We start from the raw sequence: 23,040 nt of genomic DNA on the forward strand, positions 1-23,040 counted from the left end.
CCTCATGTCAGTACAAGAACAGTTCAACGCCAACTGGGAATTTCCAAATCTACTGTTCATCGCATGTTAAGATCGGTGCGTTATCACCAATATCACGTAACACTGCATCAAGAGTTAAATGAAAACGATCGACTACTCAGAATGAACTTCTGTTGGTGGGCTCTGAATCAATTGGATCAGGATCCAGATTTTTTCTGGAACATTTGTTTTAGTGACGAAGCCACTTTCAAAAGTGATGGCAGGCTTAACAGACACAATAGTCATTATTGGTCCCCTGTTAATCCTCACTGGCATCGTCTAATTATCAATCAACATCGTTGGAGTGTTAATGTTTGGGCCGGAATTTTCAATGGGCACATAATTGATCCACATTTTTTTTATGGTACAGTCAATGGTCCACGATATCTTGACTTTCTGGAAAATCATTTGCCCGAATATTTAGAGAACATTCCATTGAATATTAGACAGCTTATGTAGTTCCAATAAGATGGTGCTCCAGCTCATTTTGCGGCCAATGTTAGGGTAGTTTTGAATGGTCGGTTTGGGAATCATTGGATAGGTCGTGGTGGACCAATCCCATGGCCACCAAGATCACCTGATCTCAATCCATTAGATAGTTCTTTTTTGGGATTTTGTAAAGATGCTGTTTATGGAGATGCACCAACTACTAGATTAGACATGATGGAAAGAATCAGAAGGACTTGTGCAGCAGTCACGCCAGAAGTTGTGATGTTCGTATCACTTATAAATAAAATAATTCGAACTCTCGTAATATAGCTAATGAGTAAGAATTTGTTTCCAATGATTTTACTCTAATTGTCAATCAAATAAATAAGTAAATCAAATGTAAGTAATTCGAATATACATAAATAGGTATAATGTTTCGAGGAAAGTCAGACAATGCCCTAGTTTCTTATGGTGCGAATTGTCCCATAAGCAGAGCTAAAGTCTTTCTTTTATAGGATATAATTCGGCCCAAGTTTCTTATAGCGCGAGATGTTCTATAAGTCGAGCTCAAATTATAAGGAAGGGACAGTCTTGCTTAGTTAATCACAATGAGAGAAAGAACTTAGGTATAATCCAAGTTTATTCAGACTCATGCGCTCACCTTGCAAGGCTAGAAGTTAATGCTAGCCTGTGGGTGGGCCTATTTATACACAGATTTTCCCGCTTATTTTTGCAGGAGAGATTTCATCGAAAATTCAAGAGACATTCGCGAATTTTGAGAAATGAGTTTTCTTAATTTACAAGTAAATAACCATTAATATTAAGTTTTTAACACATGTAAACTTTACAGAATTTGTTATTTGTTGATTTTATACAATGTACAATTATCGCCAATAGTGTCGTCAAAAGTTATTAACTAATAAAGTTAATTAACGTGATATTACAATATTTACAATAGAAAATTCTTAAATTTTTATATAACTTTATAGTTGATTAATTTTGGAAGTATTCTCCAAAATTAATTATTTAAATTAATTAATAACATTTGAATTGTGACTAATTTTTCATATTTGTAACGGTTTTTTTAATCTTATTATGCAATTATTAGATTAATTATCTAAGATTTCTAAATCATAAAGTTATCATTATCAAGTATAAACTTAATATTTTCGTTCTATATATAGCTTATTGTTTAAATAAATTATTAATTGTTTATTTACTAATAACAGTTATTATACAGCTCTTATTAATGAAACCAATTCTTACTCATGTTCTATGTTTATTCACTTTGCATATGACTTATTTATTTTTCTAATATTTCATATGTTAACGTAATAAATAAATCAACTTTGCATATTGATATTCATTATTATTTCATAATTGAATGTGAATTTGATTATAATATTATGAATCTACATGCTAAAATCTATATAATCAATACTTTGTTATATTGAAATTATCTATAATTAACATATTTTTTTTAATATCCTAAATCATTATATCTATGTCTATTACTTTGTGACGTCACGCTGTTTATTTTGATTCGACTCTTATTTGCTATGTGCTAATCCGGGGTCAAAAAGAGGGGTTTCCATTACAAAAAACACTTCGACCTTGAAATGACCTTCAAAATGAGGTTAAAGGTCAAAGGTTTTTGGTGCATTGGGTGGCCCACTCTGTTCTGAACAAATTTTGTAGAGGTCATTTTTCGATATCTTAAAAATTAAAAAAACGCTTAGGCAGTTTTTCAAGCATTTGACCTTAAATCGACCTTCTCAAGGCCATGAAAAAAAATTTTAAAATATCGTTTTGGACGTAAAATTTTCCGCTCTTTCGATTGCCGTTGTCAAAAATAGGGGTTCCCATTTAAAAAACAAAGTTGACCTTGAAATAACCTTGAAGGTCAATCTCAAGGTCAAATCCAAGGTCACCATCGGATTCAGCGGTGAAAGTTACTAAAGGAATGACCTTGACCTTGGTCTAATAATCTCTACCTACAAAGCTACAGCCTTGTTCCGTTACTTATTTGACACCTTGTATATATATACAGGGTGACCCATTTTAAAGGAACCACCCCGAAATTTTCTACGGTAGGCATTCTACAAAAAAATTGTTTCGACAAAAGTTGTTTGGGACAATGAGGAACACCTTTCCCAGAAATCGAATTTGACCTTGAGATTTATTTTTAAAGAGAATGCTGGGCCGATCAAGACAAGATGTTGGCTACCAAGCCAATGAAGGCAAGGTATTAATTACCCAGCCAATTAAGGTAAGGTGGGAATGCCCAGCCAATGAAGGTGAGGTATTGATTATCCAACCACTTAAGACAAGGTGGGAATGCCCAGTCAATGAAGGCGAGGTATTGATTACCCAACCAATTAAGGCAAGGTGGGAATGCCCAGCCAATGAAGGCGAGGTATTAATTACCAGGCCAAATAAGGCAAGGTGGGAATGCCCAGCCAATGAAGACAAGACGATGACTACAGATAGAGTTATGGTCATGATTGTAACAAACATTTATCTCATAAAATGTTCAAAAATACCGCCGTTCAAATTTATGCAGTGTTGTATTCTACGTTCGAAGTTTTCAACTGTGGACAACGAAACGTGACGCGGAATAGCTATACAAGCTTGTATGATGCGTTGCATCATATCTTGCCGTGTTGTTGGTTGCTGTGCATAAACAATACTTTTCAAATAGCCCCATAAAAAGAAATCTGGACTTGTTAGATCTGGTGATCCTGGACATCACTCAGTAATGTCACTACCAATGCCTATCGTCTTCGGTATCGTTGGTTCAAGCAGTAACGAACTATTAATGAGCGATGAGACGGTGCACCGTCCTGATGAAGCCGTAATCGTCGTTTTGTTTCCAAGTCCACATCTTCCAATAATTCTGGTAATTCATTCCGCAGGAAATTAAGATAGGCTGTGCCGTTGACATTTCCATAAAAAATAAGATCCTATCAGATAACCATTTATTATACCGCACCAAACTACGAGGCTCCATCTATGCTGATTATCAACATGACGTACCCAATGAGGGTTCTGGATAGACCAATAGTGACTATTATGGCGATTGAGTTGCCCGTTACTATAAAATGTAGCTTCGTCCGAAAACATTATGTATCTGAAAAATTCAGGGTCTTTGGGAATCCTTGTTTATGCCCAATTACAGAATTCGAGTCTACGGTGGAGATCATCTGGCATCAAAGCTTGAGTTAAAGTTATGTGATACGGATGAAATCTATGAAGCCGCAAAATTGTACCAGCTGTTGTTCTTGAAATTCCAGTACGTCTTTGAATTTCAGCAAAAAGATATGATGATCCAAATCAACCATTGCCAAAACAACGAGAATTCGTGATTTATCGTTGTTCTGTCTCGTAATGCGATGACGATTTCTGCGTATTCGTGGTCGACGTCTCTCTCTTCGTTCAATGATTCGGATTTCTACGTGGTTTGGGTAGCGAAGCCTCCTTGTATAATTTTGACGGCAATATCTTGCTGCACAGCACGATATCGGTCTTGACATGCTCTGAGAGATAACAGAATGTCAACAATTTTATTTCTCGAATAAGCTGGCACACTTGGCCCTTTTGAGTCCCTAGACACTAAGAAATTTCCACGAGAACTATCCTGAGCAGGACTTTTCACGAGTCACCTCTTTCATAAATAATACTAAAAAAGTGTTATTTTCCGATTTAGTTGAAACTCTGTAGGCTTTTCCGGAATCACACCAGAAAAGAGAATAAAAATAATTTATTTTCCTGCAAAATTATTTTCAAAAATTGATTCTACGGGAAAAAAATATAAAATAAACGTATGTAACGTCTTTTTGTCAAACTTCAAATGATTACCTTTCGATAATTTATTTTAATAACTTTTGATAAATAATTGTAAATGTCAAAAGAAAAAACACGAGTATTTTTTTTCGATTTACCTACGATTGGCATAGTTAGTTTGGCGCTATCTTGCCCAGGTTTGGCAAGGGCCTTAATAGATTAAGACAACGTGGGAGTGACCAGTTTAACTTTCTTTCCAAATCCGAAATAAATAAATGAGGTGTTTTGAGTAGCCGACTTGGTAACCAGCCAAGTTAGGCAAACTTGTTAATAATAAAGAAAGCTTAAATTTCCATTTTTATCCATTTTTCAAGGCTTTATTCAAGGATTCATTCAAGATTTATTGAAGAATACGTACAATTTTATTTCATTTAATTAACGAAAGCTTATTTTCCATTTTTTTAGCTTAGACGCCGTGTAAACTTCCTAATTGTTGACATTCTTTTATCTCTCGGGGCGTATTTGTGGTCGACGTCTCTCTCTTCGTTCAATGATTCGGATTCTCATGTAATTTGGATATCGAAGCCTCCCTGAGTAATTTTGACCGTCAAGGCCGATATCGTGCTGCAGCAAGATATTACCGTCTAGTTATTGGGTTGGGGGAGCAAGATATTACCAGCAAGTTATCGGGTTATTACAATTAATCTTACGCTTGCCCGATCATCCCTGTGCATAGATGAAGAAAATAATAAATTTGACCCCTACATGACCTTACGTGGGGTGGGGGGTTAACCGCATCCCACACATAATACCTTATCTGAACGTAGAATTACTCGCTCTTTCCAAATCGGGATCAAAATTGTAGGTTCCTATTCAAAAAATGACTTTGGCCTTCAAATGACCTTGAAAATAAATCTCAAGTTCAAATCCGATTTCTGGGAAAGGTGTTCCTCATTGTCCCAAACAACTTTTGTCGGAACAATTTTTTTATAGAATGCCTACCGTAGAAAATTTCGGGGTGGTTCCTTTAAAATGGGACTCCCTGTATATATATTACCAAATAACTACTATAAAATTGTATTTAAAATCTTATATTATATTAAAGACATACCGCGAATTTCTCCGTCCGTCTCATGGCATAATTTTTGTGGTAATACATGGTGCATTTAATGGGCTGTCGTTGTATTTTTGTTGTTGAACTTTATTGTGCTTATTTCACAAAATGAACAAATTCCAGCTTTTTTTTGCTTATTTCACAAAATGAACAAATTGGAGCTTTTTTTTACAAAGTGATAAGAGAGAAAAGAGAGAGATTTAAGCTTATTTAAGCTTCTTACATTAAAATTTACCTAATTAGAGCTTTCTTGTGCCTTTCTTACAAAATGACAAAATTATAGCTTTTTGTTCTTATGAATTTTTATTAAAAAACAGCTGAAAAAGAGCTTTTTTGGAGCTTTTTATTGTTCGGGATTAATCTTTCCGGATTCAGGATTAATTATTTATTACTTGTTCCTCCCAGCGTTACCCACACGATGTTATTCTATTAATCGTGTATTTAGAAACCCTTACGGCGAAGACATTCTGGTAAGGTTAATTTTCGAAGGTCATTTTTTTTTAGCGCATACATTAATGGAAATTTTTTGACTGCGCTCGAACTATAACAAATGCTGCTGCCGATATCTTTTGTTAAATAATATTTATGTCAAATTTTTTTGGTCGCGGCTGTCGAACGACAGAATATTTCTAAACCACTCTTCAGCGCTCGCATTTATTCGAATGTGTTTTATTTTTTGTCAGCGTTCACATTACAACAAATACTGCTGTATTCTGAGTATTCTGTATTTGTTTCCGAAATCGGTATGTGTATGATAAAGAACAAAAATAATTAAGTTCATGTTATATAAACGAAAACTTCAGGATATTTAATCTGCAATTTTAAATAGAGATATGAACGAAACGATTCGTATAGTTATTGTTGATAATAGTTTTTAAAATATTATTGTAATTTTATGAGATTATATTATTCATTTAAATTCAAGAATATCACTTTTAAAAAATTATTTTTATTATTATAGGTAGAATTATAAACTGTTGTAGAGGATATTGCGTTGATCTACTAAAAGAACTATCAAAAACAATAAACTTTACCTACAGTTTAATGCTGTCTCCAGATGGACAATTTGGAAGCTATATCTACAAAAATAATTGTAAGTATTTCTACTTTTATAAAGTATCATAACTTGCTGTAACCTGTAACTTATATAGATACAATATCTATATAACCCAAAAAGTCTAGTTTAGATTTTAGTGAGGATACAAAGTGAATATTGTCACGGATGTAGGCATTTTCGGCTGTGTCTAGGCTATTTGAAATACAAGTATGAAGGGTGCGATATTTGAGTAAGTCGTAAGTGGAACAAATTTTTTTGAAGCAATTAAATAACGCATGTCGAGCGCGAATTTTGAATCGGAAATCGGCAGAAACCCAGGGTTTCTTATTTGCGCGAACGGTGATCTGGCAGAGGCGAACCTATCAAAGATGGCAGTTGTAGCCTGAGTGAAAGAGCGTTTGAGATGGTCAACAGAGTATAAAGTGGAATGAGGATGGAAAGAGAGGTCAGAGACATTGAAATTGGCAGCTAGTTGTTCATTCAAGGCAGAAGGAACGATGAGATGTAGACAGCGAGAGGTAAACGTTATTGGGGAGTTATGGGGAAAAGAAAAGGAGACAGTCAAGTGAATTAAATCGTGATAAGAAATAAAGGTGTACAGAGATTTATAGAAACTGAGAACTTGTATAGATTGGTTAATAATGAAAAGGTCGAGGGTAGTGTGAGTAATTTCGCCGTTATTTGAAATGGGATGATGGGTTGGCTCTGTGGATACAACTTTAAGGGCATAAGAGTCGAGTAAATCACGAAGGGCAAGAACATGAGGAAGGTTGGAGTAGAGATCAAAATCAGGTCGCCATATATTACAACTTCATTGAAAATGGGAAGGAAAGGGGTGATAGATTCGAAGAAATACGAAGGAGTGGCAGCAGCAGGATGGCTGTAGACAACAGCAAAGAGCAGCTTAAGATGAGCCGTAGACTGGATCTCAGCTATCATGAACTCATGCGTATTATCAAAAGCCAGATTCGAACTGGAGAGAATTTTGACTTTGAGGTCGACGTGGGAATAAAAGCCAACTCCGTCGCCCCCTTTGTCCTCGCAATCCAGCCGGAAGGGAACAGCTGGACAGGGACAGGTGTTCGTCTGGGGTTAAATGAGTAAGTTTGGACTCGGAAATGGCCACTAGGTCATAATGGTTGAGTTAAATCTCTGCTTCAAGAAGGGCAAAATGCCAGGGGACGTTAAGACGGTTAATGTTTATATGCGCGATGGAAATATATGAGGTTTGATGAAGATTGGAGGCCGCATGATCAGGAACTTTATTGGCAAGTTAAATCGAGCTCTGGCTATTTTGCATGAACGTTGGAGAATTGTAGGAACTCATGAGTCGTGGGGAGTAGGATTGGAATTTGCTCTTGAAATACGTAGATAGCCAACAGGGGAAAACTTATTCAGATCGGCCTTAGTTAAGATTGGGATAGAATCGGAGTGCAGAGTGGCTCTACCGAAGACACGAAGATTTTTAACCATTGGCCAGGTATAGCCAAGGTTAACGCTAGCTCTTCTTGCTTTAGCGAGAAGGTCGAAGACCAGCTTCGACCAGATAGGAGTCAGGTAAACCTTTGAGGTACCGCCGCACCCAAAGATGGTAAAGGCAAAGTGCTCCTTCAAACGCGGGAAAAAACGTAGAATTCTGCAGAGGACTGCTGCTGAGGGGTAGTGTTGGCGCCCACCACATGATAGGATGATGTAAGATTCCATTCCCGGGAACTAATTATTAGGGGGAGATCGTGAACCCTTCCGAAGCCGAGGACAATAAGCACGGCAGTGACAGCCTGAAAGAGAGAGCCCTTAAACTCGTGAGAAAAGCTATGGACAAGGATCTGTGGCTTGTCAGTGAAACAAAATGCACAGCCCTGGCATGATGTTCGGCTCGCAGTTGCATATACTGGTGTTCAGCTGCATCTCTCTCTCTCTGGAACAATTCCAGTGCCTCAGACGTAATGATCATGCTAGACGGTAAAGTGATGGGAGCAGAAAGAAGAAAGTTTCTGTGATACGGAAACTCCGCTGAATTAGTAGCTCGAGAATCCAGAATACGCTCAGAGAGAGCGTGCTGTATACAATCGGCGATCGGTATACAAGGTTGCTTGGCGACAGGAAGAAGTAATAGCTGCGAAAGAGAAGCTAAACACTTCTTCGCGAATGCAAAGATGGAAGGGGAGTGACCAGTGGGCGTGGCAAAGACTGAGGCAGAGGTATTATGTAGCAGATGACGTTTAGGTGAAGAACGGTCTGCGCAACAGACAAAATCGGCACAATAGGGAATCGCAGGACGCTAGTCGAGTGAAACGCAGCTGTTGTGGTACAACTGGTTACAGGTACGGCAGAGCAGAGAACGGTCAAGGCGACGCAGGGCGAGACCGCATTTAGCGCAATCGCGAGTTGACATAGGCAGGCGCCTGGGAAAACTCGGCTGGTAACAGTGATCGCAACTAGGCCGACAGCGACAAACTCAGAAGAGCGGTGACTGCTGAGGAGAGCGCGTATTATCACTACCGGACAGGAAAATTGGTGCTCTGCCAGCGGATTCAAATCAGGCGGGAAAGATGCAACTCCTAACAGTTAAGAGGCGAAGTAGTTAAAATTTGCAAGAGAAAAGCGCGCGAAAATTTTGCTATAAGACTGATATAACCTCAAATTTGCAATACAACAATACTACAATATTCATCAAAGAAACATTAACAACAGTAATAATAATATTATGAACAAAGATTAATCAGATTGATGGGGCAGAATGGGAAAAAATAATAATAGGAAGCAAAGAAAAGATAGCGTGGATAATGGAGCTAAAATGGAAAAGAAGAAGAATCGAAGAGGAGAAAGAAGGAGAAAAACAAGAAGACGGAACTTTAAGACCCTAAGGACAGGAGGAAATAGAAGACAGAGACACTAGACTCGCAGACACATCTACATACGCAAACACACACAAAACACACACATACACGCAAATATACTCATACACACACACACACACACACACACACAAAACACAAGTACTAGCAACTACAAAAGCGAGAGGAAGCAGGTATTGGATGCAGGAGCAAAAATGGAAAAGAAGAAGAATCGAAGAAGAGAAAGAAAAAGGAAAACAAGAAGACAAATTATAAGATACTAAAGAAAATAAGTCAGGTTAAGGAAAGGAAAGGCAGAGGGAGCAATAGGAAATGAGAAAAAGGTGCCAAAGCCCTAATAAGGAAAAAAACAGATGAAATGATTAACAAGAAAGAAAGCAAAAGCATAGTAAAGGCAAAGGTGAAAAGGTAAAAGAAAGTAACAAAGAAAGAAGACGAAAAGAAAATAAGCAAGAAAGAGAAAAACAAGAGCGGAAAAGGCAGATCTAGGAGAGAGAGAGACAGGAAGAGAAGATTAATCAACAGAAAAATGGGAAGAAAAGCTGAACAGACAGAAGCAGAAGACAGGGACGCAAGAGTGGCAGACACACACATACACACACAAAACACATACATTATCAATTACACAAACTAGACACGAGACACAATTGAACGTAAGAAATGAAAACCAAATGTAACATATAAGTTGTAAATAAATAAACTAACTAACTATATTATTTAGTTTCATTAAGACTTTGTCTTCTGATGAGGTATGATCATTTGTCACAAAAGAAAGACTGGTGGTGCTGGCTTAGTGAATAAGATCATTAATAACTCACCATTCGAAGCTCATTTGCCTGGTTATCAGTATTGCGGGCCGGGAACTAAATTGAAAAAACGACTTGCTCGTGGTGATTCTGGAAAAAATCTGCTAGATGCTGCTTGTAAAGATCACGATATTACTTATTTTCAGAATCGAGAAAACATTGAGGCGATAAACGAAGCCGACATAATTCTTGCTAAACAGGCTTGGGATAGAGTGCAAGCAAAAGATAGTAGTTTTGGTGAGAAAGTTGTTGCGTTTTCTGTAGCCAACATAATGAAAGTTACAAGTAAACATATACGTATGGTATGGGTGTTGAAATTTTAAAACGAGGAATGAAACGAGGTAAGGGATTGAAAAATCGTCAACAACGACGACAGCGACGAAAAACACATGTAAAAAGTTAAAATCTATTAATTGCATTGAAAAAAATTATTAGCGCTGCCTCGAGAAGTGTTATACCTAGTAATAAATCACTCTTCGTCATACGTTCTGCTATAAAAAGCGCTGAAGAAGCTGTAAAGAAGGCTGGAGGAAGAAGAAAAATAAATATGCCTCGTATTCTACCAATTCCTAGTAAAGTGAGTGGAGCTCTTCCTTTTTTAATTCCATTATTTGACTCTTTGAGCGCCACTGGAGCTCTAGCTGGAAGAGCTACTTCAATAGCAAAAGCCGTTAACAGTGCTAAGGCCGCTCATAATTAATTGAAAGAAGCTCATAGGCACAATAAAACTATGGAAGCTATTGCTATTGGTAAAGAACTTTATTTGAAACCACATCGTAAAGGTTATGGTCTTCATCTGAAATCATATTCAAGTAAAAACGGTTTAAAAAAAGTTCGAAGTAACTTTACCTAATCGAGCACTGATAGATCATGGTATAAGAAAATATGCTAAAATACTAAAAATTGCACATTTTCGAACTGTTTTCATGCATGATGCTCTACCAGCCGATGGACCGCGATATCAAGAGACAGCTATTGTAAATTTAGATAATAAACGTGCACCAGGTACTCATTGGGTAGCATATAAAAGGAAAGGTGACGAGGTTATGTATTTTGATAATTTTGGTAATCTACAGCCGTCTATATATCTTTTGCTTTATATCAAAGTTAATAGAATCATGTATAATTATATTAGATATCAAGATTTTAATACATACAATTGTGGCCATCTTTTTCTCAAATTTCTTTTAAACAAACTATAGAAAAGACGATTAGTATAAAAAATACTCTTTTAACGAAAGACTATCATTTGATATGAATCTGTCATGGAGAATACACTGACATTGAGTCTCTCGGGAACATCGCCCGTACTCGAAACATATTGCTTTCCACCGATCGAATTAATACCAAACAAAAAATACATTCTTGGTCTAGTTAAGCTATTAACATCTAATTCAATACCAAACATTGACGTTGGTTATAATAAATTTTACATTAAAGGTCAAGAAACTATCACTTTACCGACTGGTAGCTACGAAATAGAAGATATTGAAAGTTTTCTCAAAGAAGCATTAGCACCTAAAGGTATATTGTTTAGCCTGAAACCAAATAATAATACTTTACGTAGTGTCATTCAGCGCAGTCAAAAAATACATTTTGAGCCAGAAGATTCTATTGGATCAATTTTAGGCTTCACTAAACGCACGCTCGTTGGAAACGAAACACATAGTTCTGACATACCCATCACTATACTCAAAGTCAACGCTTTACGTGTAGAGTGTAATATTACTTCAGGCTCTTACATAAACGATCGCAAAGTACATACTATACGAGATGAATTTTTCCCAGCGGTCCCACCTGGATATAAGATTATAGAAGTTCCCTCTCACGTCATTTACCTTCCAGTCACTGTGAGGAGCATTGATCATTTTCAAATTCGTATAGTTAATCAAGAGGGAAACCTAGTTAACTTTCGAGGAGAAGTCTTCACGGTGCGAGTACATATAAAGACCATATCTTAGTAATGGGTATCATTTACAATATAAAGAGCGGCCGAGGCTATATTAAAAGACAAAAATGTCAAACAGTAGCCAGTCAACAGCGAGCTACCAGACCGCTCACACCTCAGAACATTCAATTTCTGAAAACCTTGAGACTAAAAGTCGTCGAAAATCGTGGAAGAAAATATTGCACATATTAGTGTGCTGTATAGAACAATAACAACAATATGGAGGAAATTCTTGACATTCGTTCAGCTATCGCTTTCGATGAGTCTATAGCTCATTATAAAATTCATTCAAGCCTTATTCATTATCAAATTTCAATAATAGCGATGAAATCCATATAGCAATTTGACATCAAGATTTATCTCTGCTTCCATCACGCAGTACGATTCATATTTGTGGTCGGTTGATTAAGCCGGACGGTGATACGCCAGTGTAGAACACTTTATTAGTCAACAATGCCCTCTGTCATTTGTTTGAGGAAATATGATATGAGATAAATGCTATTGAAATTGATCAAATGAAAAATGTGGGCTTAACCCATTAAGGCCCAGGCCAAACCTGGGAAAGATAGCGCCAAACTAACTATGCCAATCGTAGCTAAATCGTAAAAAAAAAATACCCGTGTTTTTTCTTTTGCCATTTTCAATTGTTTATAAAAAATTATTTAAACAAATTATCAAAAAGTTATTATTTTCAAAAAACTGATAGCGGCAATCGATTCTACGGGAAAAAAAATGAAAGAAATGTATATAACGTTTTTTTGTCAGACATCAATTTGTTTAAGAAAATAGGACAGAAAGCTTTGAATTTTCACAAATTGTACATTTGGAAATTTGACTAACATAGTAATTGTTGGGTTACGAAGTTGCAAAGAGTTTGCAAAATTTTTTTTCTATTGAAACCGTGTTAAAGATCACGTTTGAGTGACGGGCTAACGGTTTTATATAATATTATGGATTCAGTTTTCATTACAAAAGTTTTTAGTATATTTGGACATTTCTAGTACATTTATTTTACAGTTATTTGTTTTTGGAACAAATTGACATTTGACAAAAAAACGTTATATACATTTCTTTCATGTTTTTTCCAGTAGAATCGATTGCCGCTATCAGTTTTTTAAAAATAATACCTTTTTGATAATTTGTTTAAATAATTTCTTATAAACAATTGCAAACGGCAAAAGAAAAAACAGTGGTATTTTTTTTTTCGATTTAGCTACGATTGGCATAGTTAGTTTGGCGCTATCTTTCCCAGGTTTGGCATGGGCCTTAATGGGTTAACAAGCCTCATGAAAAATTGGCTTTCACTCAATCCATGCCAGAGCTCTATCGCTGAAAATGCTGGATGGAATGGTGGTAACAATGAAGTTATGATATGTAATGCTCTAGGTTATTTTGATGTGACTATCCCTCTCAGTATGTTGATGGGCTTTGCTGAAAATTATCGGAAAATTGTAGTCAATGTCAAGCATGAACTTATTGTAACAGGATCAAGATTTGAATGCTATTTTAAGTACTCCAATAGAATCAAAAATTAATTTAACTAAGATTGAATGGTTGTTGCCATATGTGATGTTTGCAGACAAAAAAAAATCCAATTACTCAATCAGATTGAACGAGTTCGTGCAATTACAATGAGTTATCGTACTTGGGAAATGTATGAGTATCCAAAATTACCCCGTACATCAAGCACGTGTACTAAACAATCATTTAGATAATTCTAGAAATATTTATGTTGAAGGATTGAAAAAGAAACAATGGTTACAAAAAATATTACCTGAAAAGTAAGTATAAAAATTATTGTTATTTATTGTTAGAAATTAAAATTATTGTTAATTAGAAACTTGTTTCCTTTTATAGCAAAATTTTAAAACTTGAAAGCGACATGAGATATTCACCATTCAGAGTATTACCTTTCTCATTAGAAATAATGTGCCCATATCATTACAATAATCCAGCTAACTTTGCATGTGCCGTTACAAATGCAAAAAAATTGTTTTTATGGATTAAAGATAGACGGAAGCAATCTGAAGTGGAAGGTACCGATGAAGTTGACAGTATTACATATAATAATTCAACGTGATATTTCGATATAGCGATGTCAACTACTGAAAATAAAGATTGTAGGCAGATTGTATTATATTCAATGTATAGTTGAACAATGAATTAATAATTAAACGAAAGTTCTATAAGTTTTATTAATTAATATTCAAATAAAATTAACTGTGAGGTTGTGACGAGAGCAGGCCGTGTGCCAGTCTCTCGTCTGTGTTTCTCCCTCCTCCACTCGGCAAGGCGTGTTGGTCAACGTTAGGCGCATTAAAGTATGCGCCTAACACTTGGTCTTTTGTTTCAGCGCCAAGGACGGGCCAGCGTAGTTGAGCGCAAGAAAAAGTTGAGGAGCGCGGAGAGAGAGTGAGAAAAAGAGAGAGAGAGAGAGTACTAGGCCCATGCAGGGATAGGCAGGCGCGCAACGGGTGACCGATAAGCCGTGCGTCGCGTGCCGCCTAACTAATAGGTCAAGGTAGGGAGAGGAGCGAGCGCCGCTGAGCGGCTGCAAGATGAGCGCGAGAAAAAAGTGCGTGCAGGGAGTCCAAACCTAGCCCTGGTAGAGTGCAGAGAGTGCAGTTTGGGGATAGCCGAAAGGAAAGCCAACCACCGGCAACAGCTTCGTCTGTGACTACAGCCAGCCCCACCTGCAAGGAAAGCCAAAGTAGCCTGCAGATACTTGATCAGCGACAGTAGCCAGCAGCTAGCAACGATCTGACCAGCAACGACGACCGGTACTTCCTGCGGCAGCACATCGATCAAAATTCTCAACGTTGCGAGGAGCAGTGAATAAAGGTTAAGACTTCTTTTCTTCTTTCTCTCTACACTCTCTCTCTCTGGTGATGCGACGAGCGGTGCGCGTTGAACAAGATAGCCTGGCATTCACGTGCCGGCTATCTAAAGGTTCGCGCTTAAGTTTAATTTATAGTAGTGTAAGTTGCGACCGGCGAATTGTCCAGGCGCCCACGTGCCGGGCAATTCATCCGGTATAGGCTCGCGTAGTTTTTAAGTAAGTTTGTAATAGGTTAAGTGCGTGATTAAATATTAGGATGAAATGCGAAATATTTATTTGTGAATATTATTAGTAGTTTACTGTTCTATTTGGTAGTTAGTTGGTTAATAATTTAGACTATGTTATGCGCGCGTATGTTTAGTTTAAATAATGATTAATAATAATAGGTTGTAAGTTTAATTTGATTCATGTCATTGTATAACTTATTTATGACCTATCCTCTCATTTCTCCCTCAATTGCCTTGAGCGAAAGCGCCTCACTTACCCCGCAAAATAATTGGTGACAAAGGAAGAGTGATTCCTTGTCATAAGGTCGAAAGGTTCCCGAAATCTAATGAAACTACTATAGCGCTTGCTTTGAGAGAGAGAGTGAGAGAGATTAGATTAGATTAAACAATTTTTATTTAGCCATGAGGTATAACCCCGTAGGCTTCAAGAACAATAAAGTACTATTACAATAATAAAACAATAATATGAATATCGAATGAGCGTTAACAAATAACAATTAAGAGTATTCATATCCATGTATCAATTATAAGATAAGTAAATATAAGTGACACTATATAACATACGCAATACATTGGCATTATAACAAGAAAAATAACAGGATAAAAACGCAATAAGAAAGGCAATAAGAAATGAAGGAGTGTGAGACAATAATATCACACTGGTATAATAATAAGAAAAATAATACAAAACTGGAGATACGCAGGTCGCAGGGTACAGGAGAAAATAAGTCGTATAAAAGAACGAGGGGAGAAAATCGTGAAGCAAAAAGATAAATCTAGTTGGTAACGACAATTAATGCGAGTCATGTGACAACTACGTTAGAAGGATTGAAGGAGGAGAAGAGGGAGAAGAGGAAATAAGATCTAGACAGAAGACAGAGGAAGATTCAATATTCCAGTTTTTATGAGTTGAAGGGAGGGAAATTATAGGAGAGGTAGGAACCAGGTGTTTGCAGGTAATTTGGACTGTCAGTGAAGGCTGAGACGTTGAAAGGAAGGGATACTGTGGGTAATTTTCGAAGGGATGAGAGATTTGTTAAGGATTCGGACGTGAACCTCTGGATGAAGTGCTGATGTTCCAGGACCGTAAAGAGGGAGAACAGCCATGACTTGAGCTCATTATATCTGGAAATGTCAAAGTCAGTTATGGATAGTTGATTTAGCAGGTACATGTATGGAACTGTAAAAGAGAGGTTCCAAGTCGAAGTACGCGGAGCTGGATATGAGAAAGCTGAAGGTGGATTGCGGGAGGAACGTTTCAAATGAAGACAGTTTGGTGATTGGAAATGGGTAGTAAGGTATGAGGGGTGAGAAAGACAAACTGTCTTGTACGCAAGAAGGATTAGTGAGATGTTTCAGTGAGATTCAAGGGAGAGCCATCCAAGACGTAGTCTATGAAAGGTGACGTGGGATTCAATGTCGGGAGATGGGGTGAAGGGGATGTAACCAGTAGCAAAACGGACGCAAGCGTTGTGAGCAACTTGTAGAGCAAGCCGCCTCGTTTTATCCAGGTTGTGGAAAGCAATAGAAGCATAAGTGAAGTGAGGGAAGATGAGGGATTTGATTAGGTAGGATCGGGTGGAAATCGCAAGGGACTTGCTGTAAAACTTAAGTGAATTTAGATTCATGTAGATCTTTTTGAGCGTATTGTTGATGTGAGTTTTCCAATGTAATGATGAGGATATCGTGAGTCCAAGGCTTTTTACGGATGAGGAAAATGGAATGATGATATTATTGATGGAGATTTGGGGGAGGGAGTCTAGATGTAAAGAGGATAAATAAAGCTGCCAATAACAATGACACGGGTCTTGGAAACATTCAGTTGCAGACCATTTGAGGTAGCCCAGTCCGCGACTGCCTGGGCATCAAGTTGAACTTTAGTGAGGGCTGGAATAATTTCATAGCAAGAGCAATGATGATAAATTTGAGTGTCGTCAGCATATATCATATGCTGACAGAAATGCAGTACCTTGGGAAGATCATTTATGAAAATGGAAAATAGAAGAGGTCCAAGAACGCTGCCCTGGGGCACTCCGGAACAGACACGCAGCCAGCCAGACAATGAGCCCGCCCGATCAACCACAGCCTGCAACCGATTCGACAGGTAGCCAAAAAACCAGCGAAGTGCTGAGTCAGCCAGGTTACAGGCTCGCAGCTTCCGGACGAGCAAGTCATGGGGGATACTGTCAAACGCTTTGGAGAAATCGAACAAGACGAGAATCGTGAGCTGACGCATCTCAGCAGCACGTCTGACATCCTCCAACAGACCAATCAGAGCAGTCTCAGTAGAGTGCCCCTTGCGAAAACCAGCCTGCCTTGGGTCGAAGAAATTTCTGGTCTCCAGATAGTCGAGGCCGGGTAACGAGGCAAGAATTAGATTAGATAAGATGAAATAAAATTAGCGATTTTGATGTATCTCTCTCACTAAAGCGGTGTGTAGGCGATGATAATGTGTTTTTTAGTAGCCGATGTTGCAGGAAACCGGTGTGCAGGAGAAATCAATGTAGTGCAAAATGATGCCAGATGATACCAGTAGCTGCTGAAGTCTCACGTCCAGTTAGATTGAGATGGATCAGGTTATGTGACAATTGTAGATTGAGGTAATGTGTAATTCCAGGGCAAATTATGCACTAACTAGCTCAATCCTAGCTGCCCCTTGGACAACACATCACCTGGAACAAGTTGCTCGCAGAGGTGCAACAAAATTATATTAGTTAAACTATAAAAACCTGGAGCCGATGTAAAGTGCGTGCGGCGCTCACCAGAGAGAGAGAGAGAGAGAAAGAGAGAGAGAGAGAGAGAGCAGCATATAGCTTACCGAGCTATATGCTACCCTCTCTCCAAGGGTCCACACGCCCTACTATCGAAGGAGAGCGAGAGAGAGAGAGACAGGAGCATGCACATTATACAGCGTATGCCCTAGCAAGCTAGAGACGCTACCCCTTCTCCAAGGGTTATATGGCGCACGCTTCTAGCAAGAAGCTAGAGACGCTACCCCCTCTCCGAGGACTTACACCTTGCTAGTACATGTTTACTGAGTATCCTACTGCCGAAGGAGAGTGGCAGTTGCAATCACGATGCTCTCAGGAAGCTCGATTACGATCCGCTTAGCAAAAACATAGATGATGCACATAGTGCACTGTATGGCCAGCCGCGAGGCAGGCCAGGTCAGTTTGTGCAAAAATCTTTTTATTAACGCGGTGGATTATAATTGTCTTCCTCAACAGTGAATGGAGATTTCTCAAACAAACAACTCGTTGTTTTCGGGAGAGAATGTCATAAACTTCTCTTTTATGTACGAGCATATGCAAATACAAATGCTGATGTACAAAATGCGCCATCGATTGCCTTCGTCAACTCTCTTTGAATGCGAAAAACCATGCACTAAATGCCCATCAAATCCAGTGCTGCTCTACATGAACACAGGCTAAGACGAAAGAAAAGGCAGAAACCCGATAAGCTCACTTAAGCGCTACTTTGGTTGCAATCCGTCGAAACACCTAACCCCTGACTAAGACCAGGTTTGACTAATCTCAAACCTAGCGTGAAAACAAAGACGCCGGTACATTCGTAAGTAGTTTTAAGTTATATGTTACAATTCAAATTAGTTTTAATCAGTTAATAGTAATATAAGCAGTAGTAGTAATAGTTACCAATTAAGATTACAAAACAAATTTAGAAATTTTGAAATAAATAAATATAAACAATCAAATTAAAAATTAAAAATCAAAAATCAAAATCAAAAATCAATTCAAAAATCAAATCAAAAAAATGAAATCAATGAATATAAATCAACTAGCAATAAGTTAGTAAAAGCTAGGAAAAAAGCTAGCTAAATCAATGTAATTAATAGAGCCATGAAAAACCATGGAGAAACACGAAAAGGTAACTAAGCTCGTAAGTCAATTCGTACAAACACGCTCACTCAATACTCGCACGCTCGCACGCTACTCGCTTAATTTGAACGCATACGTTAACACACGCTAAAACTAATAGTCGAATGCCCTATTCCCGAAACTCTACAAGCGATTCCAAGGAGATCAAATATAACTAGACATTGCGTTGTACCTCTAAAGCGAAATGATCAACCATTCTAGGTATAGAAAGGCGAGGAAACGTAAGCAGGAGGCGACGGTTGGGAAATCAGAGCATTGCTGTAACACTCCGGTCTCAACTCAGTTTCCTTCATAACTAACTAATTCAGACGAAATCAAAGACGATTGCCCACAAGTTAAGAGATTTAATTCGAACGCACAACAAAACCCCGAACTGGGCCAGAAACTGAGGATCATACAATTGAACCTTAGCAAAAGACAAGTAGCCGATGATGAGCTCAGAGAGATCATGACTAACAGAAATTTTGACATGCAGGTAGCACTAGTGCAAGAACCATACCACTTGAATAAAGCTATTTCAGGCATGGGCAGTATCTCGGCCATTCACGGAGCCGAAAAAGGCGAAGTGATTCAAGCTGCGATACTCTATAACCCGAACAGGGTCACAGCTACCAAGATTTCTAATTTGTGTGACTCCTACTATATGTCTGTGCACAGGTAGTCGGAGCCTTTGGTAAAATTTATTTCATGAGCGTCTATTGTCAGTTCAGTCACAGAAGGAAGACCTACTCTTATCTTGACAAACTAGCTAAGATTCTGAAGCAATTGAAAGGCAAAAGAGTCTTAGTTGGAATGGATGCAAACGCCAAGTCAAAGATCTGGTTTAATACACAGGATAAGAATGGAGAAGTCATTGAAAAATTCATACCTATACGAGCTAACAGGAAGGACCAGCTTCCAAGGTACTGCAGTACGAGGGGGGAGATGGATATCAATGTAACTATGCATACATCAAATCTGATAAACCCTTGGCTAGCTGGACGGTAAAAGAATGGATCACCAGTGACCGCAGGCCCGTAGTGATCGAACTGGATTTTGCGTCACAATCAGCCAGACTTATACGAACAGTAGAACAAACAATAGAACCAAGGTTCAACATGAGAAAAGCCGATTAGGAAAAATTTGGAAGACTTTGCAAATTTGACATAGAGAACCTTTAGAAACCTTCGAAGATATCGAAACATACGTTTCAAAACTTGAAGAGGTTTTAACGAGGGCAGCAAAGGACTATCCCACCAAAAATAAGAAGAACGCGCTTTCAAACTTGGTGGAATCCTGACTTGCGAAGTAAGAAGTGAGCGATACAGAAACAACGCAAAATCGTCGCTCTAAAGTACAAGAAAGGACCGAATAGAAAACAAAGGAAAGCCCTCCAGAGATCACTTAAAAAATTGAGTCAAATGAATTCTGAATATGTAACGGCTACTAAAAGAGCCAACAGCAAAAGCTGGCGAGATTTTTGCACTATTGAAAGCAAAAAGAATACTTGGGTGTATCCGTACAAACGAGCACCTGATACGTAAAGTCAAAATCTCAAAAGCGATGTGCACGGTTAACTGTAATGGTTCAGTAATAAAAGACTGGAAAGAAACAAGCATGGCTCTACTAGAAGGACTAATACCTGATGACGATCCAAACTACGAAAATGAAGCACATGCGGAAATTTGCAGATATATGCGGGAGGTTCAAGCAACCAGCGACGTAATGCCTTTCCTAATAAGGGAAGATGAAATGGCCCTTAAATCGAACAAGGCAGGGAAATCATCAGGCAAAGATAGAATAGAGTCAGAAATGCTTATTAATGCAAAACCATTGCACCAGGATCTGACGCGACTTTTCAACGCCTGCTTAAAATGCAGATTGATTCCCAGAAGATGGAAAAGTGGAATGCTAATCACGTTGCTCAAAAGGGTTGAGAAACCTGAGAACGAGATTAAATCATATAGACCCGTATGTCTACTCCCCATAGCTGGGAAGACACTCGAGAGGCTTATGATTCAAAGAATGTCCAACATTCTAAACAGCTCGGACTGGTTTTCGGAGGATCAATATGGCTTTAAAGCGAATAGATCCACAGAGGATGCCATTAGAAGACTATACGAAATAGTAGAAGAGGCAGAATCTGATCCGTCGATCAAGTACGTAGCCGCTATTCCACTAGACGTCTCTGGAGCATTCGATGTCTTATGGTGGTCAAGCCTGCTCTCCTAATTGAAAGAAATAAATTGCCCGAAGAACATCTACGAGCTCCTCCTGAATTACTTTAGTGACCGAGAGGTAGGCATATATGCTCACTTCGAAGAAACACTAAAAACAATAACGAAGGGGTGCCCTCAGGGATCGGTCTTTGGATCGGTCGGTTGGAATGTCATCTTTGGCAAACCAGTTCGAACAATCAGAAATACAGGATGTGAAGTATTAGCCTATGCATTGATTTTGAAAGACAAGCCCAAAAAGTCATTAATATAATGACAAATTGGTGCAAGTCCGACAAAATGAAATTGGCAATACAAAAGTCAGCACTAATATGGATGAAAGACAACATTAAAAAATTGGAAAAGACAACATTAGAACACATAAGTCAGTCAAGTACCTAGGAATCACGAATTCAAAGGGCTTCCGATTGGAAGAACACATTTGAAACGTGGTTCAAGACTGCAGCAACACCTACTTCGAGCTAAGTAAAAGAGCAAAAGCGAACTGGGGTTTAAAATTGGCTTCCTACTATCGAAAGTTACATACGCCGCTGCGGGCTGGTGGCAAAGAATAAACATCAAGCAACAACCTACCTTAGAAAGATTGTAGCGAATAGTTCTTTGCAAAACACTAAAAGCCTACAAATCGATCTCTCACGAAGCGGCACACACAGGCTTGCAGCTACCCGACCAATAGCCCTCGAGCTCGACGGAAGATTTGCGAAGTACTATGTCAGGAAAGGGAAATCGATAACACTGCACGGCATCCGAATAAAATCGGAGGAACTTCGATCAGGCAGACTAAAAATCACGAAAGCCATACAACTTATCAACGATGAAATCGAACGGGTATGGCAGGAGAGATGGCAGTCAGCCACAAATGGCAGGAGAACGTACTGCTATTTCCCATTAATCAAAGACAGATTAAAGAAGAGTTGACTAAATCCCAATCACTATACAGTACAATTCATGACAGATCACGGTGCTTTTAAGTCATACCTCCATAGAAGAGGATTATGCGAAGACCAACTGTGTAGTTGTGGAGAAATAGAAAGCGAAAGCCATATTCTCTTTGACTGCGAAGAATTAAGGAAACTAAGAAAGCCATTAATATAGGCTGTTAAAAAGGAGGGTCATACATGGCCTTGCCCTGAAACGGCCCTAGTATTTAGCTGAAAAATCTACAAAGTCTTTCAAGACTTTGCTAGAAAAGTCACAAAGCCCAGGGAAGGAACACCTATAAAGAAGAGACAGCGCAGAAAAGTAGTTAGCAACTACAGTAGAAAGACGCCGCCTCTTACAAGCTCCCTAACCAGAGAACAAATATCGCACAATGACTAAACTAATTTTTGAACTTTGAATAGCTAAATAAAGTTTGAATTTTTAAACGATAATTTTTGTACATTGAACTTTAGAATTAGATTATGAAGTTCGATAATTCGAACGCTAATTAGAACACCCGATTTAGTTTAATTTCGGAACTTGATTCGAATGAATAGCATAACTGGCACGAATACTGAAAACTGCCTGGGCAGTCGCCTTGTCGATTAGGCGGGATCTCCACCCTGACCCAAAGTCAACAAATATTGAGCGAAAGAGCAGAGATCAGTATCAACGAGTCATAAAAGTCTTTCCATAGAAAGCAAAATCCGAAATTGAGGCAAAAATCGGGAAACAACTTTTCGAATGACGGATACCCACCAGCGTGAGCGGGGATGACCGAAACGCAATGGGAAGACGTGCTCTGGTACGTCGAAGCGAGGAACCTGTGAGTCGTGGGAGCAATCTTTTAATACAGGTGCGCAGGGTGGGATGTTTATGAATGAGCCCAGGAGGGAAGGTTTAGCTGGTTGATCGTCTTAGAAATTTC

At 38.4% G+C, this 23,040-nt stretch overlaps 1 protein-coding gene across 8 annotated transcripts in view; it reads left to right on the forward strand.

The window, feature by feature from the left end:
- LOC131663753 (glutamate [NMDA] receptor subunit 1) overlaps window positions 1-23,040 on the forward strand; it is a 1,362,975-nt gene that overhangs the window by 895,658 nt on the left and 444,277 nt on the right. For all 8 annotated transcript variants that reach the window (XM_058934360.1, XM_058934403.1, XM_058934412.1 and 5 more), the window contains one exon: window positions 6,306-6,437. In XM_058934360.1, the coding sequence (XP_058790343.1) occupies window positions 6,306-6,437 (132 nt within the window). The remainder of the gene's footprint in view (window positions 1-6,305; window positions 6,438-23,040) is intronic.

The sequence above is a fragment of the Phymastichus coffea genome, unplaced genomic scaffold (assembly GCF_024137745.1).
Source record: "Phymastichus coffea isolate CEN01 unplaced genomic scaffold, Cenicafe_Pcof_1.1 PCOF00002, whole genome shotgun sequence".
In the NCBI taxonomy this organism is placed as follows: Eukaryota; Metazoa; Arthropoda; class Insecta; order Hymenoptera; family Eulophidae; genus Phymastichus; species Phymastichus coffea.